The 13,595-nt window shown below is 37.0% G+C and overlaps 1 protein-coding gene across 8 annotated transcripts in view; it reads right to left on the bottom strand.

Moving 5' to 3' along the window:
- NF1 (neurofibromin 1) overlaps window positions 1-13,595 on the bottom strand; it is a 244,679-nt gene that overhangs the window by 19,820 nt on the left and 211,264 nt on the right. For 7 of the 8 annotated variants that reach the window (XM_040243973.1, XM_040243976.1, XM_040243974.1 and 4 more), the window contains 6 exons: window positions 11,645-11,785; window positions 8,655-8,781; window positions 6,957-7,088; window positions 4,997-5,132; window positions 3,446-3,603; window positions 159-281 (listed from right to left, as the gene is read on the bottom strand). In XM_040243973.1, coding sequence (XP_040099907.1) covers window positions 159-281; window positions 3,446-3,603; window positions 4,997-5,132; window positions 6,957-7,088; window positions 8,655-8,781; window positions 11,645-11,785 — 817 coding nt within the window. The remainder of the gene's footprint in view (window positions 1-158; window positions 282-3,445; window positions 3,604-4,996; window positions 5,133-6,956; window positions 7,089-8,654; window positions 8,782-11,644; window positions 11,786-13,595) is intronic. The other variant, XM_040243981.1, reaches the window with a different exon arrangement.

Here is a 13,595-nt window from a genome sequence, read left to right as displayed (position 1 = left end):
ATTTTAAGGACTGTACAGCTTATCATCTGAAAAAGAGCAAATGTTTCTATATTTCATCCTAATAACACTAAGAATGGCTGGAAAGCAAATATGGCTTTTAATGTACTCTCCCTCCTTATTTTCAATGATCTAGATTAGTTATTAACTTTGTTTCTCACCCATTTCATAATCAGTTTCTGCTACTCTCCTCATTTTGGGGGGTGTTGTGATCCCTGATTCCATTTCTTGCCTTTTAGGAGCCTTTGTGTCTGATATCAAGTGATCAAAACTTTTCCTTGTTCCTATAAACAAAAGTTACAGAATATGGAAGTTTATTAACCACAGTGTCTGTGAATAGGAATATACTAAAAAGAAAATGTTTGGGCATAAAGTGTTTGCATTTTCACTTAGGACCCAAAGAAAGCTCAAACATCCCTGGGGCAGAGTTCCTCTCGTCTCCATATTTCATCTTCTTAAGGAATTTTGGCTAAACAGCTGTGCTATTTCAGGACTGGATGTGCCTTACTGGTCCAAATCAAATTGAGATTACATTTACTACACTGGAGGTAAACCAAACTCCACCAGCAAGCATAATATTTAATAATAAGTACAGAGATAGGCACTACTTAGTAGCAAAGATCAATTATGTCTGAACTGCCTTTTTTCAATTTAAGGCATTCTGCTGGTGGCAAAAATGAGTCATTAACATATGAAGAATTTCCAAATGAAGGCAAAATCAAACTTTGATTTTAGTTCTTCAAGCTCTGAGAAAAGGATCTGCATGCTTGAAAGTACTAAATAATAGATACACTGGGAGATGCTTCAAAAATAGCAAGCAGGACCATTTACTTGGCTTTGAGTTTCTCTAATCACATTCTCTATCACTGTTGAAAAACTTTTTCTTAAAATAAAAGTATTGAAATTGGGTTATTTGGAACTTACATATTTCTGTTCTTTGTATTATAAGAAATTTTCTTATTTTTCTTGGTGCAGCTCTAAAAATAAATCTGAAATACTTGTGACAGTATTACTTTTTAAAACCCAGAACTGAAGCCACTATACTCACATCTGGACAATTGAACACTTGAGAAATTTAATCTATTAACCTCAAGTTTTAATACTAATAATTATTCACAATAGTCATAAAAATCAAGGTCAAATAATTTAACAGCCCAAAGGATCTAGTCTAACTTCTTTGTTTTCTATACCTATAAACTGAGGAAGCCATCACTTAAGAGATTAGCTTGAAGTCACAAGGCTAGACATTCAGTCAGTGACCAGTTAAAATATCAAATTTCATTCTTCCTTTTTACTTTACACTCTGCATTCTTCCGGGGAGATCTCCTTCCACTCCCACAGCTTCAGCTCTCTAATGAGCTAATTAATTCTAAATATGCCACCTGTCCACTTCTCTCTTCCTGATCTCCAGATGTAGGTTTTCATTTCTCGCTGAGATATACATTCCGAGAATGCTGAAGGTATCCCATACTGGAATGGGTAGTCGTTCCCTCCTCCAGGGGATCTTTCCAGCCCAGGGTCTGAACCCGGGTCTCTGGCACTGTGTGGGGACTCTACCTTCTGAGCCACCAGGGAAGCCCACATACAGTGCCAACCAACTTAAATTACCTTGTGCTATAAATAGATCAGCCCCAGCCTCTGCAGATGGAGTCACTACCCAGACAGTTTTTGAAGCCAGAAACTTCCAACATCTTTCTTGGCCTTCTCCTGCCCTACCTGGCCTATATAATCAAACCCTAGTAAACTCCCGAGTAAACTCGAGTTGGTGATGGACAGGGAGGCCTGGCGTGCTGCAGTCCACGGGGTCACAAAGAGTTAGACTGAACTGAACTAAACTGAAGTCCCAAAGCTGATTCCTTTTCTCCATTCTTCCATTGCTCCTGCCTAAGTGTAGGCCTATGCCATTTTTTGCTTGGACTGCTGTAACAATCTCTTATATGATTCCCTTGCCAAAAAACTTCCCTTTCTCCATATTGTAGCCAAAAACCTTTCCTAAAAATAAAATTTCGTAATGTCCCTTCCCTATTTAAAGATCTCTGCTGGATACATAATACGGCTAAATTTCTTAACATGGCACAAAGTCTCCTACAAACTAGTTCCAAGCCTTCTCTAGCCTCATTTCCTACCCCACTGCTTTTCCTGACTTTGCTTTATTCATGCTATTCCCACCTCTCCTGAATGCATGCATGCCTTCCTTATCCTGTGTCTACCTGGCAAACAGGTATCAAATCTTCAAGACCCAGTTTAAATGTTACCTCACCTCTGTAGCTTTTCCTAATTTCCCCCAATCCTCAGTTTTCCCTCATCAAGACATATTTAATGGCACCCGGGGATGCTGTTGTGATTGTATGATTATGTCTTAGCCATCAAACTATGAGCTCCTCCAAGGGCAAAGACTATAAAACTTTTTTATCTAGCACATGGGTTGAATGAATTCAATATTGCATTTTCTCTGAAGTTAGTTCTTCATTTACAATGTCCTTGGCATGAAAATTGAGAATCACAAAACACTAAGTAACCAGAAAACTCCTAGAACATTATTTGTGGCAAAGTATAAACAGAAAGAAACTCAAACAAAAGAGAACAGTCTTATGTGACTAGTCATAGTGATTAACATTCACGGTTTCAGTTTCTCTCATGGTTTATTGGCAGGTTACTTATTTTATACTTCCTTAGCCAAAGCCGTATAAGAGGACCTTTGTATTCAATCCGTGGTGAGGCGGGATCTTTACTTCAGCTTTTGAAAAGGGAAAGGGTCTCACAGCATTTTAGGTGTATTTCTCATGGGCGAATGTTGATATAAAAGAGCAGTTTTCATTTTCAAGAATTCTATCTTATTTTTTTAATTTTTATTTTTATTTTACTATACAATTCTGTATTGGTTTTGCCATACATTGACATGAATCCACCATGTGTGTACATGCATTCCCAAACATGAACCCCCCTCCCACCCCCCTCTATCTTCTTAGAGTAATAAAAAAATACAGTAATCAAAAACTCTTTACCTTTTTGTTTTTTTAAGAAAAGATGGCAAATAGTATTATTACATTTTATAGCATATTGATGTATTCTGCCCACAGATGATAATTTTGGAAAATATACTGTTAAAGGCCCTGCATCTGAATGCTGTGAGACTCTTCCTTTTCTGTGAGTACCTAATGTCTCTCCCACTCTCATTTAGCTGCTGCCTGGCCAAGGCAGAATAAAACAAGTACAGCCACAATATTTAGTCTAAGAATCCCCCACAAAACTGTTCTGAGATCTCATTCTCATTCCTCTGTCTTAACTGATATGGCTTAACTGATCTATCAAACTCTCTTATCATTGGCATCAAAAACAGAACATTATGATAATCTTTAAGAGCTTCAAATAATTTTCCAAGAGTGAAAGTATCTGACCATTTTTAAAAACAACTCTAAACATTTCTATATAATTTAGATAAACTAACCAAGCAATTTCTTCGTGTTGGCCTGAGAAGGCTGCCCCATGTCCAAGCTCATAGATTTCCTGGCTCGGGGACTGGTCTGGCCTGCAGGTGGATAGCTGGCTGCAAGGTACCCTTCAGAAGCTTTGGGAGATGACCATGGCTGATGCTCCTTTAGTGTCCTGAGAGATTAAAACAATTGAGAAGAATCAATAAACATGATGACAAAAACAAGCATTCTTGGCCCTTCTAATTGGCAGTCCTATTTCCCAATGGCAGTGATCAATTAATTTTAAAACTATACTTTAAAGCACTTTGGAGAACAAACTCTTAATTTATCCCCAGGAGGTATCCACTTTCTTGCCATGACATCTTATACATAGGAGGTACTCAACAAATGTTCAACTTAATTGTACTGCATTCATTTTTTAATAAGAGAAAATCAAGTCTAAATAGGCAATCGTACCACTGGTTTAAAAACCAAGGGGAACACAGGCAAATTCACTTTTTACTTTCCATAACAAAAAGAGCATTATCTCAAATAAATATAATCATAGGAATGACTAAAGTGTAAGACTACTGAAAGCCAAGTATGCCTGGAAAGCTGTTGCATACATTGTTAAGATCTCAGCTGGAAAATGCCAAGGGCTTTTTATGAAAAAGTGGGATGTTGATAAACTTAATGATACAAGCTCTACAAGTATATGATTATTTTCCTATGTTCAACACTGTACCTAACACTTAAAGGTACCATTAACTGAAAATATAAAAAAACTCCACATGATGCGAATTTTATGGAATTTCTCTATGTTTTAGTGAAAAACATGCTATCCAAAGCCATACATGACAGCAAATATAATTTGATTATCTTATCTAAATGTGCTATTTTTCTATAGTGCTATAGAAAAATTTTTAGTAACTTTAGTGTGATATGAGTAAATACACAAATATATTGGCATATATATCTTTTTACAAATCTGTATACCTCAGTTTTCTATCATTAAGCTTGTAATGTTGCTTATATTTCAACTTAGGTTTTCCTAGGCCTTCTCCTACAATCTGATACTTTCAAGATCATCTCTTCATCATCCAACTGACTTGTGCTTAAAAAGAGACAAAGTAATGTTAACTAATTAGTACAATCAGGTAAGAAGAACTTTCTCACTAAGAAAGAAAGAAAAGAAACTTAAGTCGTTCAGTCATGTCCGACTCTTGGCAGCCCCACAGACTGTAGCCCCCCAGACTCCTCCATCCATGGAATTTTCCAGGCAAGAGTACTGGAGTGGGTTGCCATTTCCTTCTCCAGGGGATCTTCCTAACCCAGGGATTGAACCTAGGTCTCCTGCAATGCAGGCAGTCGCTTTACCGTCTGAGCTACCAGGGAAGCCCTTCTCACTACTAACCCACATAAAATATTGAACATTAATAAAATGAGTTTTGATTCACACTCTTCCTTGATTATCTTTAGTTTCCCTTCTATATTACCTTCTGGATTACTCTGCTGCTTGACTCCACTGGCATGGAAAATCAAACCTGATGAAAATTATGTAATGATGGGAGGGAAAGCCCACTTACCTATAGCTAGGGTCACCATGATGAATGGGATATGTATCCATAGGAACATTTTCCATTGAAATATCAGTAAGAAGCAGAGACTTTCTATGTTTTAGGCTACAGCGACTTCGAACTTCCTCAGACACTGTAAGTAAAGCTAAAAGAAACAAGAAGGAAGACTTAACAATTTAATAAATCACAAATATGACTTAAAATAGGATATGCTTCTTTACAAGCTCCTAAAGAGAGTAACAGCTGGTAAACAAGCATGTAAACAGTCTTGAAGAATATGAAGTTTAAGGGTATAAGCCCTTAGGACAGATTTGTTTATCTTACAGGGTTTACCATCTGTTTTGGAAGGCTGCATGTAAACATTAAACAGAGACTTAAACAGTATCTATATAGTCTAGCGCTTTAATGTATATTTGACCTCAACAAACATAAAAGGTCAGCAGGCCAGGACTATAATGTCCATTTCTTAGGTAAAGAAAAATACTTTGAAATGTTAAATGATTTGCTCAAGGTCAAATGACTGAAAAAAGTTGCTACAAACTGAAGTCTGCTAAACTGGGGAATCAGCACTTTCCATCAAATGACTATATTTATACTCAATACCCGCTAATGACCTATATGGGAAAAGAATCTTAAAAAAAGTGAATATATATATATGTATGTGATTCACTCTGCTGTACAGCAGAAACTAATACAACACTGTAAATCAACTATACTCCAATTTAAAAAAGACTATGTTCAAAACCTTTGTTACATATAACTGCTAAGTGTTGCTGAGAGGAGAAACACAAATTGGGCAATAGCAAGGGAGGATAGTACAATGGAAGGAGGGGAGGGGCAGACAATCTAGGCAAAACAAATGGCATCAAGAATGAATATTAAAGAGACATAAAGGCACTTCTAGTAGATGGCAAGTAGACTAGCTTAAAATAGCCCATCCATTTCGAAAGGAAATAAAAAATGAGCCTCTGACATTTAGAGAAAGAGGACAGAATCAAGAGGGCTGCTTCAGGGCTCAAGATGCTGTTGCTGCTGCTAAGTCGCTTCAGTTGTGTTCGACTCTGTGCGACCCCATAGATGGCAGCCCACCAGGTCCTCTGTCCCTGGGATTCTCTAGGCAAGAATACTGGAGTGGGATGCAGGATACAGGATGCTTGGGGCTGGTGCATGGGGATGATGCAGAGAGATGATATGGGGTGGGGGTGGGGGGTTTCATGTTTGGGAACTCATGTACACTCATGGTGGATTCATGTCAGTGTATGGCAAAACCAATACAATATTGTAAAGTAAAATAAAGTAAAAAAAAAAAATTTAGTCAAAAAAAAAATACTGGAGTGGGTTGCCATTTCCTTCTCTAATGCACATATGCATGCTACGTTGCTTCAGTCGTGTCTGACTCTGTGCAACCCTATGGACAGCAGCCCCAGGCTCCTCTGTCCACAGGATTCTCTAGGCAAGAACACTGGAGTGGGGTGCCATTTCCTTCTCCTTCAAGACACTAGGCTCAGGCATTTAGATTCTATAACAGACAACAGGGAGTTACGTAGTTTCATGAACCAAAGATGACAAGAGAACCTATTTCATATACTAATGCAAATTCTTTTATAAGGAAAAATGTTTTGGCCAACTTTCAAAATTTTAACCAATACCACGGGACTGAGTTGTGAACTCTTTACTCTGCCAAGCAATCAGCAGAAGGACCCCTAGGTGTCTGTACCTTTTCTGTGGTCCTCAGATATATATGTGCATGCTAAGTCACTTCAGTCATGTCCTACTCTTTGTGACCCTATAGACTATAGCTCACCAGGCTCCTCTGTCCATGGGATTTCCCAGACGAGAATATTGGAGTGGGCTGCCATGCCCTCCTCCAGGGACCAAACCCCTGTCTCTTACATCTCCTGCATTGGCAAGCAGGTTCTTTACCACTAGTGCTACCTGTAAGATTAATTTTGTCTACTTTGTGTTTTACCTGCCAAGTAAGCCACGCTCTGTGTATTCACCTCAAATTTGTCACAATTTCTGTGTTTATTAACCAGAGCTAGTAGTGTATGCAAAATTCTGACTGTTCTTGCGACAATGGCAGGTGAAGGATGCCTGTATCCTAGAAAAAATAAAAACAAACAAAAAGTTAATTCTTTCTTTCAGTAAGCATTTGTTGAATTCTTATTCTGTGACTAGCAACTCTGCAAAGAAGAGAAGTATATAAGGGGTAACTCCTGCCTTCTGAGACTAGCCATTGGGGAAGGTAAAATATGCACATGTGTGAACAGTTAATTAATTACATATAGGATTAAGCACCAAAAATGTGCAGAACAGAATAATGCTCCCTATAACACTAAGGTACCTCAGAGAGAGGAAAATGAGGAAAGACTATAGGTATTTCAGATCTTCTATTCCCTACAACAGCACAAGGATTTTTTTTTTTTAAAGCCTATTATTGTAGTTTGTCTTAAGGTATGCTTTGAAAACAGGGTTTTATCACTTTTTTTTTATCATAAGGCTTTTTAAAGGAAAAAGCCTTATGATACAAGGACTATATGCTCCCAAAGGTCAAAGAACTGAGTTGATTAGGGGGTAAGTTTGATCTTTGGACAGCTTTTAATTACTAATGCAACTCCATTTAAAACAGGGGATTTGTATACTGGAAATATTTCATATTCCTTTAGAAATACAGAATAAGCAAGCACTTTATCAGCCTAGTTGCAATTCATCTCTTGGTATCCTGCAGTAAGTGTAGTATCTTTTGAGCAATCCCTAGTCCCTTTAGAGATCAGAACGGTCAATATTTTTTTTGCAAAGATTTCATAAGGTGGTGAAATAAAATGCATACATTCACACCAGTGTGTGTGTGTGTGTGTATGTGTGTACCTGGTTAAAAACCTGGGGGAACCTTTATGATCCCTCAAGCCTCAATCATTTAAATTGATACAAAACTGCAGATTCAAGTTCTAGCTTGAGTCTCTAATTTTGACCAAATCTAAAACCAGCAATTCATGCTAGCTACTTATCCCAGGCTATACTTTACAGTGCTTTTGCTTCTGACTCACCCTATATGTCATTTCTATTAAATGCAGTTTGGGGCCATGCCTGTACCAGATTAATCAACCAAAGCTAACATTCAGTGAAGTCAGAAATAGGGAGTAAAGTCAGGTGAGCAACTGAATGAACTGACTCTGAGGAATAACTGGAGATCACTGCTGTAAGTAATACAGAAATGTGGAGGTGGGAGAATGGGGACCAGAGGGCGAGGTCCTATGGTATGTAATAACAGGACTGAACAACAGTAAATTCGTAACAAGTTAAGACAATCTCTGGTCAAATCTCAAATTTCTAACATGAGTTACTCAAATAACATTTATTAATTTAAAATTTGTCTTATTTTGATAACCAAAAAGATACTTAAGTATCCTTAACTAATAAAACAGCTATTAGAAAGTTCAGTACTTAGAAACTGTGTAACAATCAACTCCCTTGCTTTCTAAAGGAAATTTGGTATTTGATATGGAAATTAGGCTGTATTAAAATACACACTAAACAAAACATAACTCACTAAGACATATAGTTTGCATTTAACGTAAGACATATGAGCCAAATTATATCAATTATTTTAGTTACTTCTGGGTTCTTGATACTATTTCATAAAAATATTTTGACACAATGCCTCTACCTTTTAAGAGGTGTCCAACCAGTGCGAAGTTAAAGTTAGAGTTGAAATTGAGTCCAACGAAATGATCCATTTGTTTGCAGTGCCATTCCAGAGGGTTCCGGATTGCCATGAACACTTCCTCTGGACTCTATTAAAAACAATCATGAGATGGTTGATGGGGTTCACACAGGAAGGATCACTTAATTGGCTTTTGTTTGCACTCAACAGCTATGACAAGGTAAATAATCCTTTCAGGTTGAGAAAAATTATTTTCAGATGACTACAAAATACCATAGAACATTTAAGGTACTACAAATAAATTAGTGCAAAAGAGTCAAGCATGTAGGGAATAAGGTGATGGAAGATACAACAGCTTTGATTTATAATGCAAAATAAGTGACTGTCAATTTATATCCTGGTGACTTTTAAAAACCTATACTGTTATTTTAAATGAGACTGTGCACTGAATTGTAGCTGGCACTTTGTGTACTACGACTGGATACTCAGGAGAATGAAGAGAACTCATATTTACTGAGTGCCTGCTGCATAGAACATTATTGTACTGAAACCTTAAAGCAATTCTGTGTAACAGATATTAGCTCCATTTTACAGATTGATCAATTGATTGATGTATCAGTGAACTAAACAGACAAAAACTACTAGCCCTGGAGAATCTGACATTATAGTGTGGTTAAAACATAGAACTGAAACTCAAAAATGCTACGTAACTTGACCTCTAAATTAAGGTATTTTAGGGGCTTCCCTGGTTGCTCAGAGGTTAAAGTGTCTGCCTCCAATGCAGGAGACCCGGGTTCGATCCCTGGGTCGGGAATATTCCCTGGAGAAGGAAATGGTAACCCACTCCAGTATTCTTGCCTGGAGAATCCCACGGATGGAGAAGCCTGGTAGGCTACAGTCCATGGGGTTGCAAAGCGTCGAACATGACTGCGCGACTTCACTCACTAACAGTATTTCCTAAGGTGTGGTTTCAGGAATACCTGCCTTAAAGTCACTGATGATGCTTGTTCAAGGGTGGAAAGTACTGAGTTCCATCTCAGAATCATGGGAAGTGGTAAGACCCAGGAATTTGCATTTTTAAAAAAAGAAGCCCTGTGATTCTCTTATACACAGAGATTTTATTTTAAAGCAAAAACTGCAAGTACTTAGGGTCATGTTCAGGTCTGTCTAGGTTTCTACCTCAAAGAAAGAAAAACATTATAGACTATAAAATAAATGTAGAGAGATGTTTAGAGTGGCATTTTCTATAATAAAAAAAGATAACAGACAAATCAAATGTTCATTAATGGGCAAATGGTTAAATAAGTTGTGGCTCATGCATTCTGTAAAATACTCTGCAGTCATGAGGAAGAATTATACACACACACACATGAAATTTTGTGTGTGTGTGTATATATACATGCTTTAGAAAGATGTTCATATTGTTTAAAAAAAAGCAAGTTGCAGAATATTACACAAATATTAAAGCATTAACTTACTATAAGTTCAATGCATATATATTTCTTCAGCTTTACTGAGGTATAACTGACAAAACTGTAAGGTATTTAAAGTGTACAATGTGATGATTTGAATAATGAAAGTATATCCTTTCACATATACATTTCTCCCATTAAGTTAATAAACTATCACTTCACATATTTATATCCTATCCCCCTTTTTGGGATAAGTTCTCCTCTCTTAGCAAATTTCAATTATAATACAGTGTTATCAACTATAGTCATTAGGTTAAATAATAGATCCTCAGACCTTATTCATCTTTCATTCTGGTAACTTTTAACAAGATTTATTAACTGATTCCTAGTATTCTGAGGCACTGAAGTCAATATTAACTTCTGCTAATGGGTCTATTTTGGCAATGAAAATGCCAAGGCAGATATTCCTAGACAAACACTTCACTTACAAATATCCTATATTCACACAAAAGGCCAATAGCTAGCCATCTCTCTGACCACCACTGTCCCAAGACCACTCCAGAAAAGAGCAACGGGATTAGGAAAGAGAGATTCTGGTTCCAAATCAGATGTACAAACATGAACAAGTTACCTGACTTCTTTGTTCTTTTCTGTCCTATAAAATGGATGCTAAAACTTCAAGATAATTTCTACATCTAAAATTCTGTTTCCATATTTCCCAGAACACCAGCTATTCTGGGTCTACAGTACACTACTATTTGGAAGACAAAACAAACAATGCTTAGACCAGGCATCTTCACACATAAAACCATGCTCTGGTCTGTTTCTTTCTTCTCACAAGCTCTGTTAATTTTGCTTTAAGCAAATCTCTTATTATATATGCATATCTATCTTAAAATTCCTCTCTTTTCTCCTAGATGCTTCTTTTTTTTTTCTCCAAAGACAAAACAAATATATTGTATATTCTATTGTATTTCTTTTACTATACTCTGCAAACCAAAATCCAATCTCAATCAAGACTAATAGGTGTTAAGAGGGGTGGTGATGGAATTAATATGTTTGAAAGTGGGATTAAGGAAACAAAAAACTAGCATAATTAAATATCCAAAAGTTTCCTTTAAACACCTCCAAACTCCCTACCTGCTTCTAATTATACCTATTTCTCATTAAGTACCATAATTCAATAAAAGTGAGCTTAATTTTAGATTATTTCTTCATGAAGTGAAGTAGGGGTGGGGAATGCTAACCTTTACCCTTGGGTTATGAAATTACAATTTATGAATGTACAGTGCATAAGACAGCATAGAGCCTAGCAAGGTAGCTATTATCATTACTCAATATTTTTATCCTTATTCTGCTTACCAATATTGGGCAAGTACTGTTTTTTTGCTATTTTTATATAAAAAAGTATGCAAAGTTTAAACCATTTTTATGAGCTAGTAAGGAATTATATTCACAACCAGTTACATAGAAATTCATATTTAAAGATGGATCTCTTCTAATTTTAAAAGATAACAACAAAAAAAGGAGGAGACACTCTAACATGCATAATTTAGAAATACCAACCGAAAGCTTGTTTACCTTGTCGTTGAATATCCGGAGACTGTCTAAGGTGTGCAGGTTTTGTTCCAGAAGTGCAGTGCCTGCTGAATACAAGTTGACCTCATCGAGCTGTAGCACGGCTACAGCAACCCAAAAGAGGGCTTTGTGCAGAGGGGAGTCCTAGGCAGGGGAGACGCACTCCAGGTTAGTAAGATACACCACCGTCTCATCAGAACACATTGCGGTATACAAGAAATCATGTGTGTGCGCTCTGTTGTGTCTGACTCTCTGACCCCATGGACTGTAGCCCACCAGGCTACTCTGTCCACGGTATTTTCCAGGCAAGAATACTGGAGTGGGCTGCCATTTTCTACTCCAGGGAATTTTCCCGACCCATGGATCGAACCTGTATCTCCTGCACTGGCAGGCACTTCTCTACAGCTGAGCCATTGGGGTAGCCCCTTAATAGAGTTTATCTATAAGTTCCTATCTCATTTACACTTTCTTTCCTTAAAAGTTTTTTTAGTTGAGTTACTTTCCTTGCTTACAAATTTGTAACAGATATAACAACACTTTATTTAACATATTAAACCTAGGCACAATGAAAATATTATGCTTAATATTTTAAGCAAGTCTGTATTAATTAGATCAACAAATATTAATACCAGGTACTTAATACTGAGTATTTCTTAATTCATGTGAACCTGAAATTCACTTAGGTTAATTTCTCTTGTATTTAGAACTGCTCAATTTGCAAGTGCTTATTTTTCTTTAGGGTGGTTAGGTTAAAGCTCATTTTACAAATTAACCTCAGCAATATTATCCAAAGACAAAGAAATATACTGAGACATACATATATCCAAACAGATACAATGAGATAAATACCTTCATTTTCTAAACTTAGTCATGAATCAGATATAATATAAAACAAAATGTAAATAAGTTGGAATAAGAAAATTTAAAAGGCTTCTTTCCTTTCCCCACCTCAGTTTCAGCAATTAAGAGACAGTCTAGATAAGTGATCCAGAGCACTCTGGGTCTTAAGGCACAGGGAGAGAAAATCAGGTTCTCCTAGTAGGAGTTACTGCCCTCAGGACAAGAATTCTAAAGAGAGATTTTTTTTTTTCCTTCAAGTTTTCTCTACTGTTTTGGGAATTAAATTGGTTGGGGGTCAGTTAATTTTCTACTGGCATTGGGTAATAAAGTGGTGTAATTGAAGGTTCATAATTTTCATAGATACCCCCTTTTCTTCTTTTTTTAATGGTTTTGAAAAATTGGTCAGCCAATAACAAAAGTGTTTTGTGTGTCACTCAGACCAACCTAGACTGTATTTGACAAGAGTAGCTAAATCCTCATCTAAGCCTTCTTTAAAGGTGGAGTTAAGCAAAAGGATCATTTTAGTTGTTAGAGAACGATTCAAATGTCAAGCCAGAATATTGCTTAAAACTTTCCCCCCTAGTCTTCCATAATAGTTTGGATTGATTCATCTGATCTTTGCTTGCACTACTGAATCTTTGCCCCTTTATGGTTTTTGGAGAAAGCTCTGAGATAGGTTTGAGTAATTTCTGAGCTAATTCCTTGTATTTGGTGCAAGCTTCTGGACTATGTGATTCCAAGTCCTTTGAGCTGTATTTTCAACCTGCTTTCTCTAGTCATTCCCTTGTTCTGCTTTCAGAAACTAACATCTGCATTAGTTGATACAGATCTGAAAACTTGGGCTCTAGGTCCAGATGGGCAATTAGAATCCCTTAACAAATCCCAAGGGATCCTGACTGGGATTGGGAAATTCCTTAGCTAAACCCCTAAGTTCTGTTCGGATCCAGGGTGTTTAGGTAAGCATCGAGGATGATTAATTTCTCCCTGTAATAGGTTTCTCCTTAAGGGAGCTATAATCACTTCTGAATTTTTTTATCCTCCTTTGCTGGGGAAAGGTGAGAAGCAGGAGGCAGAAGAGCTGGAAGACTTTTTAAAAAAGCATCTGGGCCAGACG

This window comes from Oryx dammah, unplaced genomic scaffold (genome assembly GCF_014754425.2).
Source record: "Oryx dammah isolate SB20612 unplaced genomic scaffold, SCBI_Odam_1.1 HiC_scaffold_8, whole genome shotgun sequence".
NCBI lineage: Eukaryota > Metazoa > Chordata > Mammalia > Artiodactyla > Bovidae > Oryx > Oryx dammah.
This window is presented reverse-complemented; position numbering and strand designations above follow the sequence as displayed.